Source organism: Notolepis coatsorum, assembly GCF_963971535.1.
Source record: "Notolepis coatsorum genome assembly, chromosome: 5".
Lineage (NCBI taxonomy): Eukaryota > Metazoa > Chordata > Actinopteri > Aulopiformes > Paralepididae > Notolepis > Notolepis coatsorum.
This window is the reverse complement of record NC_140169.1, coordinates 32,484,450-32,499,392: the sequence shown is the minus strand read 5'-3', so window position 1 is coordinate 32,499,392 and position 14,943 is coordinate 32,484,450. Positions and strand designations below refer to the sequence as shown.

General features: G+C 42.2%; 1 protein-coding gene across 1 annotated transcript in view; it reads right to left on the bottom strand.

The window, feature by feature from the left end:
* Positions 1-14,943, bottom strand: part of LOC311228559 (protein FAM117B-like) — a 144,027-nt gene that overhangs the window by 15,598 nt on the left and 113,486 nt on the right. The window contains exon 4 of the mRNA XM_084314460.1: positions 9,881-9,994. Coding sequence (XP_084170586.1) covers positions 9,881-9,994 — 114 coding nt within the window. The remainder of the gene's footprint in view (positions 1-9,880; positions 9,995-14,943) is intronic.

Genomic DNA, 14,943 nt, shown 5'->3' with positions numbered 1-14,943 from the left:
TGTACTGTGGATCACGTTTCGAATTGCAGATTTCACCATGGAATAATGGGATTTATCATCAGCCAATGGACATATCGATCTACCAGATGCCGATAGATAACGGGGAAATGCTGGGGGGTATCCCACGGGCTCACGGTAAGACCTTTTTCACCTAAATTACAGCCAAATCGGAGCTTGCTGTGAGACGCTCAGTGAATGTGGCTAGTTACACGGACACTGTTATTGGTAATCAATAATACTAAACGACGTCCCCCGCCCCCCCCCCTCTTTCATCCATACATGCTTTGGGACAGCCCGGATCATATGCAGTTTGAGTTATTTCTTTAGCATATATAAAACGGAAATGCCGTTGAATATAACGTTAGCAGCGATTAGCTCCATAACTAGCTTTCCAGAAAATATATGAGACAAAATCTGCGATAAAGCTTATATTCACGGCGCTATAAAATGACAACCTACCGATGCATTTTTTTTTCTTTAAGCCATTTTGAAGGGACGGTTTATGAACTCAATTGACAATGAGAATGGACAGATAGCAACACTATAAAGCATAGATATAGTTGTACAAAAACCCACACGTTTGTTTACATTCCCTGGTCCTCAACCACTATATTAGACACATCCCATCGGTCGCCAAAGTGTTAACCACCAAAACCTGCACGGACTACAACGTATGACGTACATCATGCCAGTTAGGGTACAGACCCTCACCTGCAGCTTGTGTATACGGTTTACCTTTATTCAGATCAAATTGTATTGCCGATATGTATCGTCTTTCTTTCTATTTCTATCTGAACCAACCCTAACCCAAAGCTTGTTTTAAGCTTGAACGTCAAAGTAGCACCGATGCTTCCCCAAGGGTAGCGCCGCTTGCTCCCAAGGCCACGGAGAGCTCTACGTGCAGCTGGACCACAAGGCCACGGAGAGGTCTACCTGCAGCTGGACCACAAGGCCACGGAGAGGTCTACCTGCAGCTGGACCACAAGGCCACGGAGGTCTACCTGCAGCTGGACCACAAGGCCACGGAGAGGTCTACCTGCAGCTGGACCACAAGGCCACGGAGAGGTCTACCTGCAGCTGGACCACAAGGCCACGGAGAGCTCTACGTGCAGCTGGACCACAAGGCCACGGAGAGGTCTACCTGCAGCTGGACCACAAGGCCACGGAGAGGTCTACCTGCAGCTGGACCACAAGGCCACGTAGAGGTCTACCTGCAGCTGGACCACAAGGCCACGGAGAGGTCTACCTGCAGCTGGACCACAAGGCCACGGAGAGGTCTACCTGCAGCTGGACCACAAGGCCACGGAGAGGTCTACGTGCAGCTGGACCACAAGGCCACGGAGAGGTCTACGTGCAGCTGGACCACAAGGCCACGGAGAGGTCTACCTGCAGCTGGACCACAAGGCCACGGAGAGGTCTACCTGCAGCTGGACCACAAGGCCACGGAGAGGTCTACCTGCAGCTGGACCACAAGGCCACGGAGAGGTCTACCTGCAGCTGGACCACAAGGCCACGGAGAGGTCTACGTGCAGCTGGACCACAAGGCCACGGAGAGGTCTACCTGCAGCTGGACCACAAGGCCACGTAGAGGTCTACCTGCAGCTGGACCACAAGGCCACGGAGAGGTCTACCTGCAGCTGGACCACAAGGCCACGGAGAGGTCTACCTGCAGCTGGACCACAAGGCCACGGAGAGGTCTACCTGCAGCTGGACCACAAGGCCACGGAGAGGTCTACCTGCAGCTGGACCACAAGGCCACGGAGAGGTCTACGTGCAGCTGGACCACAAGGCCACGTAGAGGTCTACCTGCAGCTGGACCACAAGGCCACGGAGAGGTCTACCTGCAGCTGGACCACAAGGCCACGGAGAGGTCTACCTGCAGCTGGACCACAAGGCCACGGAGAGGTCTACGTGCAGCTGGACCACAAGGCCACGGAGAGGTCTACCTGCAGCTGGACCACAAGGCCACGGAGAGGTCTACCTGCAGCTGGACCACAAGGCCACGGAGAGGTGTACCTGCAGCTGGACCACAAGGCCACGGAGAGGTCTACGTGCAGCTGGACCACAAGGCCACGGAGAGGTCTACCTGCAGCTGGACCGTCAACGTTATATCATTCATCTAGTGTGGGTGATATGATCATCAGAGCAGTTAGTAAAGAACACGTTGGAAAATAACGCTGGATCTTACCGTATCTTCCTCGCGCTGTTGGGCGATGAGCGTGGAGCAGAGATATTCCTATTATGGGATGTATAAATACCCGATCCATTTCCAGGTTGTATAATAGTATATACGTCCAAATCATGTTGTTTATCGAGTTATTTGCACCGATCGGTGTTCACTGTGTCAAGATGGAGTCCCTCTAATGATAGCGAGTGCCCGGACGAAATATGGGTGAGCACCACTTCATCCACAGATCACTTCCTGTTGGGCGATCTGCCGATCGGCCACCAGATGGCGCTCTTGAACCGTTAGAGAGTTGAGTGGAGCTCAGCAGTATATCTCAGGTCCCCGGGGGAGAAATATGATTTCGATCACAGATTTTTGAAATATTGATATCAAAGACGTGTTACGGCGTCTTCGGCAGAATGAGCATGGCGGGGAATGACGAGTTTCGGCGTCTCCGGCGATTAAAGTGTTAATGTTAAATCTTATTTTATTTATGTAATTTTTTTGCCAAAGAACGTACTGTATTATACTGCTAAGGAGTCAACCTTTTTATTTATTTATTTTCTTCTTTTATTTTAAGAAACAAAAATGTTTTGTTTTGACATGAAAACATTGGCAATATTGTTAATTGTTTGACATTCATGTAATTCGAGACAGATACAGGATAGAGAGACAAATACAGGAGATAGCAAATTGTACTACTGGCAGTTGGGCATGAGGTTTGTTTAAGCTAGTTTCTCATTGTAGATTAATAAGTCATCATGTTATTAGTTTGTTTAAGCTAGTGACTCTTTGTAGGCTAATAAGTCATTGTGTTATAAGTTTCGTTTGTGCAAGTGACTCATGTTAAAATCGCAATGACGATCGAATCCCGCCAGGTGGCAGTATCGCCTACCTTTTGACCTGGGGAACATATATATATATGGTATATACCTTTGATTTGGAAATATTTGGAGTTTCAGGCGAGCAACCCGAACAATTTGGGCATATGCATATAACACGTCATATCTCGCAATCTAGAAAAAAATACTGAATTATTTTGGAAAGGGGCAATGTTTAGCGCACAAACTGAAGTATGTAGAAATTAACTGGTTAGTCAGTGTTGGACTATAAACAATGACTGTCAAAATAATGAGCCATACTATTGTCTCCATAGCTATAATACAGAACACACGATGGCTCCGCAAACATCGCGAAAATGGTCAATAACGCTGGCACCATTGAGTAGAGATGGGAAAACAGTGTGGCGGTCAATGAGTTCATAAGTCATCGTGTTATTAGTTTGTTTAAAAAAACACGCCAACATTTTGGAAAATTAGCTTATCGTCTTCTCCAGAGATAGACCAGAAGATAGATACCCGTTTTCTCTCCATGTGTTCAGTAGAAAGCCATCTGGCTGCACGTTAGCCTAGCTTAGCACAATGAATGGAAGCAGACATGGCCGGTTAGCCTAGGCATTGTCCAACTAAAACCTCTCCCGAAGGCTAACCGGCCATGTCCGCTTCCATTCATTGTGCTAAGCTAGGCTAACATGCAGCTAGATAGCCTTCTATTCAACGCACAGAGAGGGAACTGGTATCTATCTTCTTGTCTCTCTCTGGAGAAGAGCTAGTTGCTCATTGTAGGCTAATAAGTCATCATGTTATTAGTTTGTTTAAGCTAGACTTCGCTCACTGAGGCATCATCACTAGTCCATCACAGAATGAGCTTCGGAGTTAAAAACACTGTGGCCTTTGAAATACAGAATGGTAAACACAGCGACATATCGGACCACAACAGAAAATGCAAACAAAGTGCTATACCATGCGGGGCTCTTTTGCCTAGAAGTTGCTGCATTACAGCATTAAAGATTCTACCTTTAAAAGGAACATGGTAACATTATGGGAAATATGTTTACCATCTGCTCCAGGCAAAAATAAAGAGGCATACCAATTTCCTCTCTGTGTGGTTAGTAGAAAGCTATCCGGCTGCAAGCTAGCCTAGCTTAGCACAAATGAGCGGATACAGACCACTAGCCTAGCTTAAAATTCCGTGAGACGCATTTTTGGCTAGCTGGTCCATATCCACTTCCATTAAATTGCGCTTCTAAGCTAGGCTAGCTTTCAGCCGAATAGCTTTCTACTGAATGCACAGAGAAGAAATTGGTGTCCATCTTCTTGTCTGACTCTGGAGAAGACGGTGAGTGCATTTCCCATAATATTGGCATGTTCCTTTAACACATTGAGTGCCAATGACGAGATTAGTAGTCTTAACTCGCCATGCGTTGAGTGCCAATGACGAGTTCTCATTATTTTATCGTTATTTCTTTTATTAGCAATATCCATACATTTTTCATCCATCCAGCCTGACGTTATCATTGGGAATGGCTCTGAGCCCGAAAAGGGCAAATACCGCCGCCTATCGTCTCCCGGATGGTATTGCACATCATTGGATTGGCTGAAAAAGTGCATCGGAAAAATAACTCCGGCCCACGTTTAACTTCTAGGATATGCATCTGGATACTATTGCATTGACTGAGGGGACTGGAAGAAGTGTCGATTATCTGTTTCGGAGTATAACGTTGGATCAATAAACGCGATCGATATTTGGAATGGCGATCAGGAATTAGATTAATCTTTTTGCAGAACATCTGATCTGAGGTAAGGACTCTATGTTACCAGTTTTGGGTTAATCAGATGTTTTTTTCTCAGCGATCGCAGCGTGTGTCTGTGTGTGTGTAACGTTAGCGCTGAGCACGGCATGGATAATAGATTTTTCAGCCCGCTTCTCTAGCGTGCACAAGTACACATATACTATCGATAATCTAGCATTTATTTGAAAACTATTCATAAATCAGCCGAAAAATGACAACGTGTTTTGTGTATTCCACTAAAGGGCTATTATCGCGGAATTTCTCTGAAATTACTAGAACTCTCCGAAACTATACTCGTATTCAAAACGGTATAAAACGGAAATGTACCAATGAAAGAACAATCCGTTTCGTACATGTCTGTCATTCTGTATGTCTGTCTGCCTGTCTTGATTGCTCTGTCACAGCTGCGATTCCAGCCCCATCACCCATCCAGTCAACAACTGCACAGCCTTCCCAGAACCTATAAAGCAATACACACACGTCTTTAAAACATGTGTTATGGACAATATGAAGGCAAACTGGTCTCAGATCTGCACAGGGTTCCCACTGTTTTTGAGAAATAATTTCCCAGGACATTTCCAGGAGTTCTTCTTGACAATCCAGGACAGCACTTGCTCACAAACGTCATATAATTTACCGGTAGGCCTAGTATTGACACATTTAACCCCAGTTTTATTCCTCCTTTTTTAATGATGCAGGGTTCATGATGAAGTGTCTCACGTTCATTGCAGGTGACCGCTACGCTAACTGTACAATAAGGTCATCTGGCCTTCTCTTGTTGTTACAGTAGCAACAACTCCTGTGTGCCAGCAATTCCTCATAAACAATATACGTAATTTAAGGGAAGTAGCACTGTGCTGTCCTACATACAACTCAGATTAAGTAATTTTTTGCTGCAAAATTTACGTTTTGTAGTCATTACGGTTAGGATTTTACAGCACTTTAAAAATAAGAGGATAATAAGCTTGTCAAATGCCATGGCGGGCCAAAATAGTTTTTAGGGGTGAGAGGCTAAAATACACTAAAGAATTTCCAGGACTATATAGATTTTCTTCCAGGATATTCAGTCATTTTTGTAAATGTTCCATATTTTCAATGACTAGAAATCTAGTATTTCAAGGATGAGTGGAACCCTGTCAGCATTGCTTCTAAAAGAGCGGCCTGTCCACTCCCCTTGGTATTTTGTCTTCATTGAGACAGTGGGATGGATAGACAGACAGACGGACAGTATTTGGACTCCAAAGGAGACAGAGTAGGAAGAGACACAAGAGATAATGTTCTGGTTGGATCCGATCCCGGGTCAGCAGGGAGACGAGAGTAGGAAGAGACACATGAGATAATGTTCTGGTTGGATCTGATCCCGGGTTAGCAGGGGGCTTAACCCCCACACCATCTCTGGCCTGCAGCACTGAGCTTCTGACATACTTAAGAATATTGGCAGAGTACAGTCGCTCCCATTTAACAGTTTTATTGCTGCACAGTCATTATTTCTTTCCAGGAAATACTGTACTGCTTCCACGGTTAAATTATTTCATCACGTGTGATTAATAACAGCGCTATGATAAGATCTTTCTAGGGCAAACATTTGAAACCGTTTCAGAGGAACCACATGGTCAAATCAAACATATTTATATCAAAACAATGTTTCCTAGAATATGACTATTAAACTACTACTCTACTAACTATTAAACTAGTTTGTTTTTAGTCTATTAACCTACTAGTCTCCTAACTACTAAACTAGTTTGTCTTTAGTCTAGTAACCTACTAGTTTCCTAACTACTAAACTAGTTTGTTTTAGTCTAGTAACCTACTAGTCTACTAACTACTAAACAGGTTTGTTTTAGTCTAGTAACCTACTAGTCTACTAAACTAGTTTGTTTTAGTCTAGTAACCTACTAGTCTACTAAACTAGTTTGTTTTAGTCTAGTAACCTACTAGTCTACTAAACTAGTTTGTCTTTAGTCTATTAACCTACCAGTCTACTATTTTAGTCCTACTTCGAGTACGTTGAAAAGAATCCTGAACTCTGTGTGTGCGTGTGTGTGTGTGTGTGTGTGTGTGTGTGTGTGTGTGTGTGTGTGTGTGTGTGTGTGTGTGTGTGTGTGTGTTGTACGTGTCCATGTGGCAGACACAAGCTACCATCTGCCTGCTTCTCTGAATCTGATCCAATACACTGCACTCACTAACCCTCACACACAGGCGCTGAGGACACAACACAACTCTGAGGACACAGACACAAGCAGTATTGAGAGACATATTACCGTAAACACATGCTGCTCTCATTCACAGACAGACAGACAGACAGACAGACAGACAGACAGACAGACAGACAGACAGACAGACAGACAGACAGACAGACAGACAGACAGAAATAGTGCATAAAACAAAAAGGCTGACTTCCCCAAGTTCAGTCTTTACTCTCGGGATCTTAAGCATAAGCCAGTCATCTGAGCAGGTCAGATAGGGTCCATAGTTCCAATCTAGCAACATTCTGATATAAATAAGGTGGTAATTTCCTGGCAATGGCCTTAAAGATAAACAGATACCTATGTTTATTTCGACTTCAAAACCCACTTTATCATACAGGATGCAGTGGTGAGCATCTATCACCATTCATATATCTGAGAGCAAAATGATAAATCTTTCAATGTCAGATCCATTTACAGTTGATATGCAAATCATTGTAAACAATATCTCATCTTTAATCTTTCAAAATGTTCAGTTGCTATTGCATGCACTCATCTGTGTTTCACTACACACTTGAGTGCATGCTTACCAACTGTTAGTCTGCAACACTACTATCACCGACATCTAAGAAGGGAGATCCCCCCCTTGAATGGCCCTTCTAAGGTTTCTCTCCTCCACACTGACTGTGGAGCATTTTTCCCTATTGTTAGGTTTTAGTGAGTTTTTCCTTACCTTCGCATGGGGTATGTCTGGGAGTGCTTGCATTCTTTCATTTATTTGCATTTATTTTAAATTTGTTGGACCTTATGATGTTCTTGTTCTGTTCTTGACTTATTGTTATGTTTCTTCTTGACTAGTTTAAAGAAGACGTGTACGGCCCATGGGGACATTAACGTGTGTTGTCGGGCCTTACAAATAAATTTGATTTGATCATATATATATAATATATATATATATATGATATCATACATTTTGTTTTGGTTGCATTAGGTACAACCTTAACCTCTTAAAGGATAACTCCAACATTTTGGGAAATTAGCTTATTTAACATCTTCCCTGGAGTTAGACAAGAAGATACATACCTTTTTTGTCTCTGTGCGTGCATTTAGCTTAGGGAACAGTCGCTCCGTTAGCATAGCTTAGCTTCATCACTGGAAGTGAGGCAGGACAGTACCCTGACGTTCCCTACAGGTTTGTTGATATTCTCATTCCTTCAAAGGATCTGAACCGATTGAAGTTTATGGATACCATGACTTAAAATCCTTTTACCTTGACGATTAAAAGCCTCCCCAATTTAGAAAACAGTAATCCAATGGCTGGTATTGATAATATACTACTAACTACTGGACGCTCGGAGCTAACCGGAGCTAACGCAGAACAGGATGTGTAAAGCAAATATAATGACTTCCTTTCTGGGGTTTTCAAAATAAAAGTGCGACGTTTATAGCAGCGGAAAACGTTTATTTTGTTAACACGAACCTAAACTAACGTTACAACTAACCTAAAGTTAGTTTAGGTTCGTGTTAACGTTAGATAATGTACAAAATAAACGTTTTCCGCTGCTATAGACGTCGCTCTTTTATTTTGAAACCCCCCCAGAAAGGAAGTCATTGCTCTCGTTATTTGCTTGAGTGTCCGGTTAGCTCCGTTAGCGTGCAGTAGTTAGTAGTATATCAATACCAGCCATTGGATTACTGTTTTCTAAATTGGGGAGGCTTTTAATCGTCAAGGTAAGAGGATTTTAAGTCATGGTATCCATAAACTTCAATCGGTTCAGATCCTTTGAAGGGATGATAATATCAACAAACCTGTAGGGAACGTCAGGGTACTGTCCTGCCTCACTTCCAGTGATGAAGCTAAGCTATGCTAACGGAGCGTCTGTTCCCAAAGCTAAATGCATGCACAGAGACAAAAAAGGTATGTATCTTCTTGTCTAACTCCAGGGAAGATGTTGAATAAGCTAATTTCCCAAAATGTTGGAGTTATCATTTAACAGGCTGGCAATTTTTTTTCCCTTTAACTTTAGGACTGCATACTTTTCTTGCAAAGCTTAGCTTTATACTTATAGCACATGCATGAGCCTGGTCTCTTTTGAAAGATAACATTCTGAAGTTACTAATGCAAAAAAGGAAAATCACTTTTAGTGTTAATGAAATAAAGTAACAGAGGTCTGAACTTGAACTTGTGTAATACTCACACTTTTCTTTAGTGGTTGCAAGATTCCATATATACCAATATTCCAGCATAGAGGTAGGAGCTGGAAAACACTGTAGTTCCATAGCCTGGAAGTCTTATGTAGTACAGGTCCAAGTTTTATAAAAATCTGTTCAGAAATGGGTCTTTGAGAGACGTTTTAGTAAAACAGACGCCAAAAAAAAGAACTTTCCAAAATCCATTTCCTCATCCACCGCCGTGCGTTCTGAAGTCTGATTCACGTCTGGTTTTCGCTCGTCAACTTTCACCCACTTCTATCCACATAATTGTCGAATTCAATTATTTTTTATTTCTCCACGTGGTAAATACACAGGTCACAACATGTTTACAGGAACGTTTTGGAGTTGTATTTGGAGTGTATTTCGTGACTGTAGGGGACTTCAGGGTAATGGACTGCCCCACTTCCAGTGATGAAGCTAAGCTACGCTAACGGTGCGGGCGTTCCCTACGCCTACTGCACGCACAGAGAAGAAAAGGGTATGTATCTTCTTGTCTAACTCCAGGGAAGATGGCAAATAAGCAAATTTCCCAAAATGTTGGCGTTTAGGTTAGGACAAATATAACTAGTTTGAGACCGTTCTTCTGTTGAGAAAAAATATGAATGTAGTTTGAGAGTGTCCCAGGTCCCATGTGTGTGCGTGTGTGTGTGTGTGTGTGTGTGTGTGTGTGTGTTCTCTCACCTGTGGTTGGTGGGTAGCTGTGTGGTGGCTGTTGAAGGGTGACTTCCTGTCTTTGTCTCTATGGTAACGGTTACTGTGTTTGCTGCGCTGGAGCTGCTGTCGTAACTTAGCGATCTGAGAAAGAGTGATGGAGAGAAAGAAAGAGAGACAGGCAGAGGAAAATAACAAGTGGAAATACTCATCGAGTGTAATTATGTCTACAGATGGTTTCAACCTAACTAAATAAACATTCTAAATGGACCCAAGTTCATTTCGTGTTGCATAGTTAGCTAATATCAAAAGCTAACAGGTAATAAACTTGGGTTCAAGCTGTTCCCTAGCAACATGCAACATAATTCTGTCTAAACCGTCCATTACCAGCTGCTGGAGTCCATACATATGTTACAGTAGTTCCACCATAACTACTGTATGCTATGCTATTTATTATTACACAGTCAAGCGTCATGCATTCTTCCACTGTTCTTCATGCAGAGCTTATTACCAAGCTCCTTCACGCACGTTCCATATCAGACAGTAGCATAGTTAACTAGAAGAACGCATTCAGTGGAGTGAAGACCTCTGCCAAGGCCCAACAATCTCCCCACTTCACCGTTACTTTCACATGCAACATTTTCCTGCGTAGATGACAGTGTTGCTTGATATTGCCAGTGTCAACGGGGCCAAGGCTGTAAATCCATATGGTGGCGTAAATATCATAATAGGTCATAAATATCCACAGCAAATTTGCAGGTTTAAAGTTTTATCACATGTCGGCATTCAAGTTAAAAAATAAAGTGTTGTTGAGGTGTGTGTATATATATATATATATATATATATATATATATATATATATATATATATATATATATATATATATATATATATATATATATATATATATATATGTGTGTATGTATGCAAGGGCTGAGCCCAAACGTTCGAATGTTCGGACCTTCGTTCGTTACGTTGGCATTCGAATTCTAAATCAACATTCGAATTTTTTATTTTCTTTTTAATATATTTTTTTATGCGTCTATTCATTCTGTTTAAACCAATAGGGTTTGTCTTCACAGTTGCAGATGAAGATTAGGCTACACTAATATTATAGTATTAAAAACTATTAACACATGCTGCACCAAAAACGAGTTTACTCGTTATTGCCCGCCAATCTAATAATACCAACGAGTTTACTCGTTTTTATGATAGTTATTTCCTTTATTCGCTATTGGCATTCATAATTCATCCAGGAAGGCTCCGGGAGCCAGCTGGACCCTGTCTGATATTGCAACGCATCAATACCGCCGCCTGTTGGATTTCGGGCGAGTTGCACTCCACTCTAAACCGGATGTGGCGCTCTGTGCATCGGGGAAAATCCTCCGGCAGAGCTATCTTGTTATGTTGATCAAGACAAACACTCGAGTGCATGGGATCACTTTCGAGACGCAAGAATCAATATGCTTTCGGTGTTTATTGCATCATACAAACGGAAAATGGATCTAGCAGATCGAAATCGAATAATTGGAATTTTTGTTTCTCCTGACTCATCGGCCACAGGTAAGAGGAATCTAACGTTAATTCCAGCTCAATTGTCCATTTATTTCATTGCAATCCATCCGATCAACGTATGATGTCGTACTAAGGAAAGCCGTTACTGACAATCAAGGAGTCATAAACGACCCCCCCCCCCCCTTTGCTTCACGCATGATGGAGCATAATGTATACCGAACATATGCATTTGAATTTAATATAGCGTGTATAGGAACGAAACGCCAATCCATTATGTATAATATGCGTCTGGGCCTATAACTCGTGTTCTAGGAATTACTGCTATAGACTCTAAAAACATACTTATATTCACGACGGTACTAACACGACAATGTATGAATGGAAAAATATAATGTTCCCACATCCGGAACGATAGATACCCGATGTTGAATGGGCCATAGTAATCGATATAGCTATAATATTTAAAAAGTTATAGCCCTGCAAAGAAGGTGAGCGACTCCATAGGCTTACAGCACTGGCAGAGTGGTATAAGATGGGCAAACTGCGTGGCACAGAATGTGTTAAAGAAAGTTGATTTAATAAAAAACCAGGCTTTGGGGACAGCCTTAATGTATGTATGTATGTATGTATGTATGTATGTATGTATGTATGTAGGGCTGGGCGATATGACGATATTATATAAATATCGGGTACAGTTCATTAACGATACACTTTTTCAACGTATCGTGGATATCGTGATGTTTTGCCCAAGAGGATTGTGTCGCGTCAATCTGTCCACACGTTACTCGTTCATATCTCAGCCTGTGCTGAGATATGCCCATTCCGCGGTCTGTTAATAAAGTTTTCAATCAGACAGATGTATGGAAAGGCTTTTATTATAACATTCGTTGTAGTAAAATCATTATGCCTCATTTAGTCATCCTGTGAAGCACTGGTCTCCTACTCGACGGCCGCGGGGAGCTAACGTTAGTAGCTTTGTTGACATTCAGGAAGTCAAAAACGAATAACGCTTGCCGATTGGTGCTAAGAACAGCAGGGCGGGTGCAAGCGGTGTGACGTCATTGGCAGACTCGACTGTCAATCAAAATGATTATGTTTCCGTCAGAATGAATGAATGAAAACTGTATTAAAAGGTTGCAGAATGGGTACAATACAGTACAGGAGGATGAAGACCAGACAAAGACTTTTGGCTATTTTACATAAGGGTCCTCCATTTTCAATTCATCAAAACATTTAGAGACATACATATATACAGTAGTTTCATAAAAATGCTAAAATGCTATTTATTGATTGATTGATTTAAAACTTTAACATATTGCAGAATGGGTACAGTACAGCTCAATACATACAATTGTTAAGGGGATGCAGACCAGAGAAAGACTTTAGTCTTGTTTACATCAGGGTCCCCCATTTTCAATTCATCATATTTCATATCTAAATCATATAATATCTCATATGCAATATATAATCTAATAATCTAAATCTAATATAAAAATGCTAAATGCATGGGTATTTTATTTTGTCTTTAATGTTAGCTTGCAAACTCAAATACTGTTTTGGTAAGCCTCATAATGAATTGTTTGGGGTAAAAAAGAAAAACATCGTGATGTGTATCGTGTATCGCCGAAAGGTCAGAAAATATCGTGATATCATATTTAGGCCATATCGCCCAGCCCTATATGTATGTATGTATTGTATGTATGTATGTATGTATGTATGTATGTATGTATGTATGTACCGGTATGTATATGTATGTATGTAATGTATGTATGTATGTATGTATGCATGTACAGTGTGTGTGTGTATGTGTGTGTGTGTGTGTTGTTATACTGTATATAACCCAGCTGTGTGGTGGAGATTAGGCTATTTGTATCCTTACACCATACTTTTAACTTGTGAAATATTTGAATCGTATCCGATGTAGATTATAACTGGTGGGTTTAGATAAAGCTTCAAAAATGTAGCCCACAGACCTTCTATGTGCAGAGAGGACATGTTCCCAACACACTGAAGCCACGCTACTGACACACACACACACACGGCTGCGGGTCTCAGTGACCCCCACCCCCTCCCAATCCCTCATTTAACAGTTGACTGGGGGGAGGGGCTGGGAATAGTCTATCTCTGTGTGTGTGTGTGTGTGTTATCCTAAGACTCCCAAGCCCCCCGTTTGTTCAACTGATCAATATGAATCAGTTGTAGCCACGTGGGGTTTGTGCTAGGATAATGCCTACTGACCTAGCTCTCTGTGTGTGTGTGTGCGTGTGTGTGTGTGTATCAATAAATCAGTTAGTCCCAGGCTACTGAGCCAGCTAGCTCTCACTGTCAAACACACACAATGATGAAGAGAGCATGAGAAAGACTACACTGCTCCTTTATCTCTCTCTCTCTCTCCCCCCTCAACCTTTTGCTCTCTGCCCCCCCCTCCCTTCTCTCTCTCCTCTTTCCCTCTCACACCTAGTCAACTAAAAAAAGTCCCACTGACGACAAGAGACATCTTTCTTTCCCTTCCTCTCTCTCTATCTCCTTCCCCCTCTCTCTATCTCTCCTATCCCTTCCTCTCTCTCTCTCCTGCTCTCTCTCCTTTCCCTTTCTCTCTCCTCTACCTTCCTCTCTCTCTTTCTCTCTCCTCTACCTCCCTCTCTCTCTTTCTCTCTCCTCTGCCTTCCTCTCTATCTCTCTCTCTCTCTGTCTTGTTCTCTCTTTTGTTTTCCCCTCTGTTATGGAACAATAGAGACAGTTTATAAACCGGTCACAGTATGACACCATGTTAGAACCAGAAGAGCCTAGTGTCATCTTGCATTGCACACACAAACACACACCATATAAAATGAATAACATAATCTCTCTCCCAGAGAGATATTATCCAGCACAATATCTGTTCCCATCTGCAGAAGCACAAGATAAACAATCCAATTCATCACATTGGCATGTGGTTGTTCATTCATGTATCATTCATTTAGATGACAATAACTGTGAACAACAATATCACAATATTATAATTAGGGATGCACCGAAATTTCGGCCGAAAATGGCCAAAAATGGCCTTTCGGCTTTCGGCCGAAAGAGTTTTTTCACCGAAAATATATCACCGAAACAGAAACGATCTGTAACCTAACGCGTGTTGTTGTGATGATGTCATCAAAACGCGGATTCAGTCATTACATGCGCGCTGTGAGCTCTTCAGTCCTGCGTGATACTCCTCTTGGGACTCGGGAGTCGCGCTGTTTCTATGTAAACTCCGGGCGCAACGAGTCCAATAAATGCGTCTTTAACATGCTTTATGTAAGGGATAATGTATAGCTACGAGGTCATTGTCGCAAAATAATTGACCGACGCAGAGTTTAAAATACCGAGCCGCCTCGGTGAGGTGTTTTAAACGTCAGTGAAGGTCAATTATTTTGCGACAATGATCGAGTATAGCTATACATTATCCCGCTTATTACATGGCTAACTTACTAACAATATACCTAATTCATTTTACATCGACTCGCAACACTGGTTCTGGCTGCGTTCTGGCTCCGCTCGTCGCTCCGCCCCCTGTCATCGCCGGCAGCAGAACACCGGCAGTGTCTAAT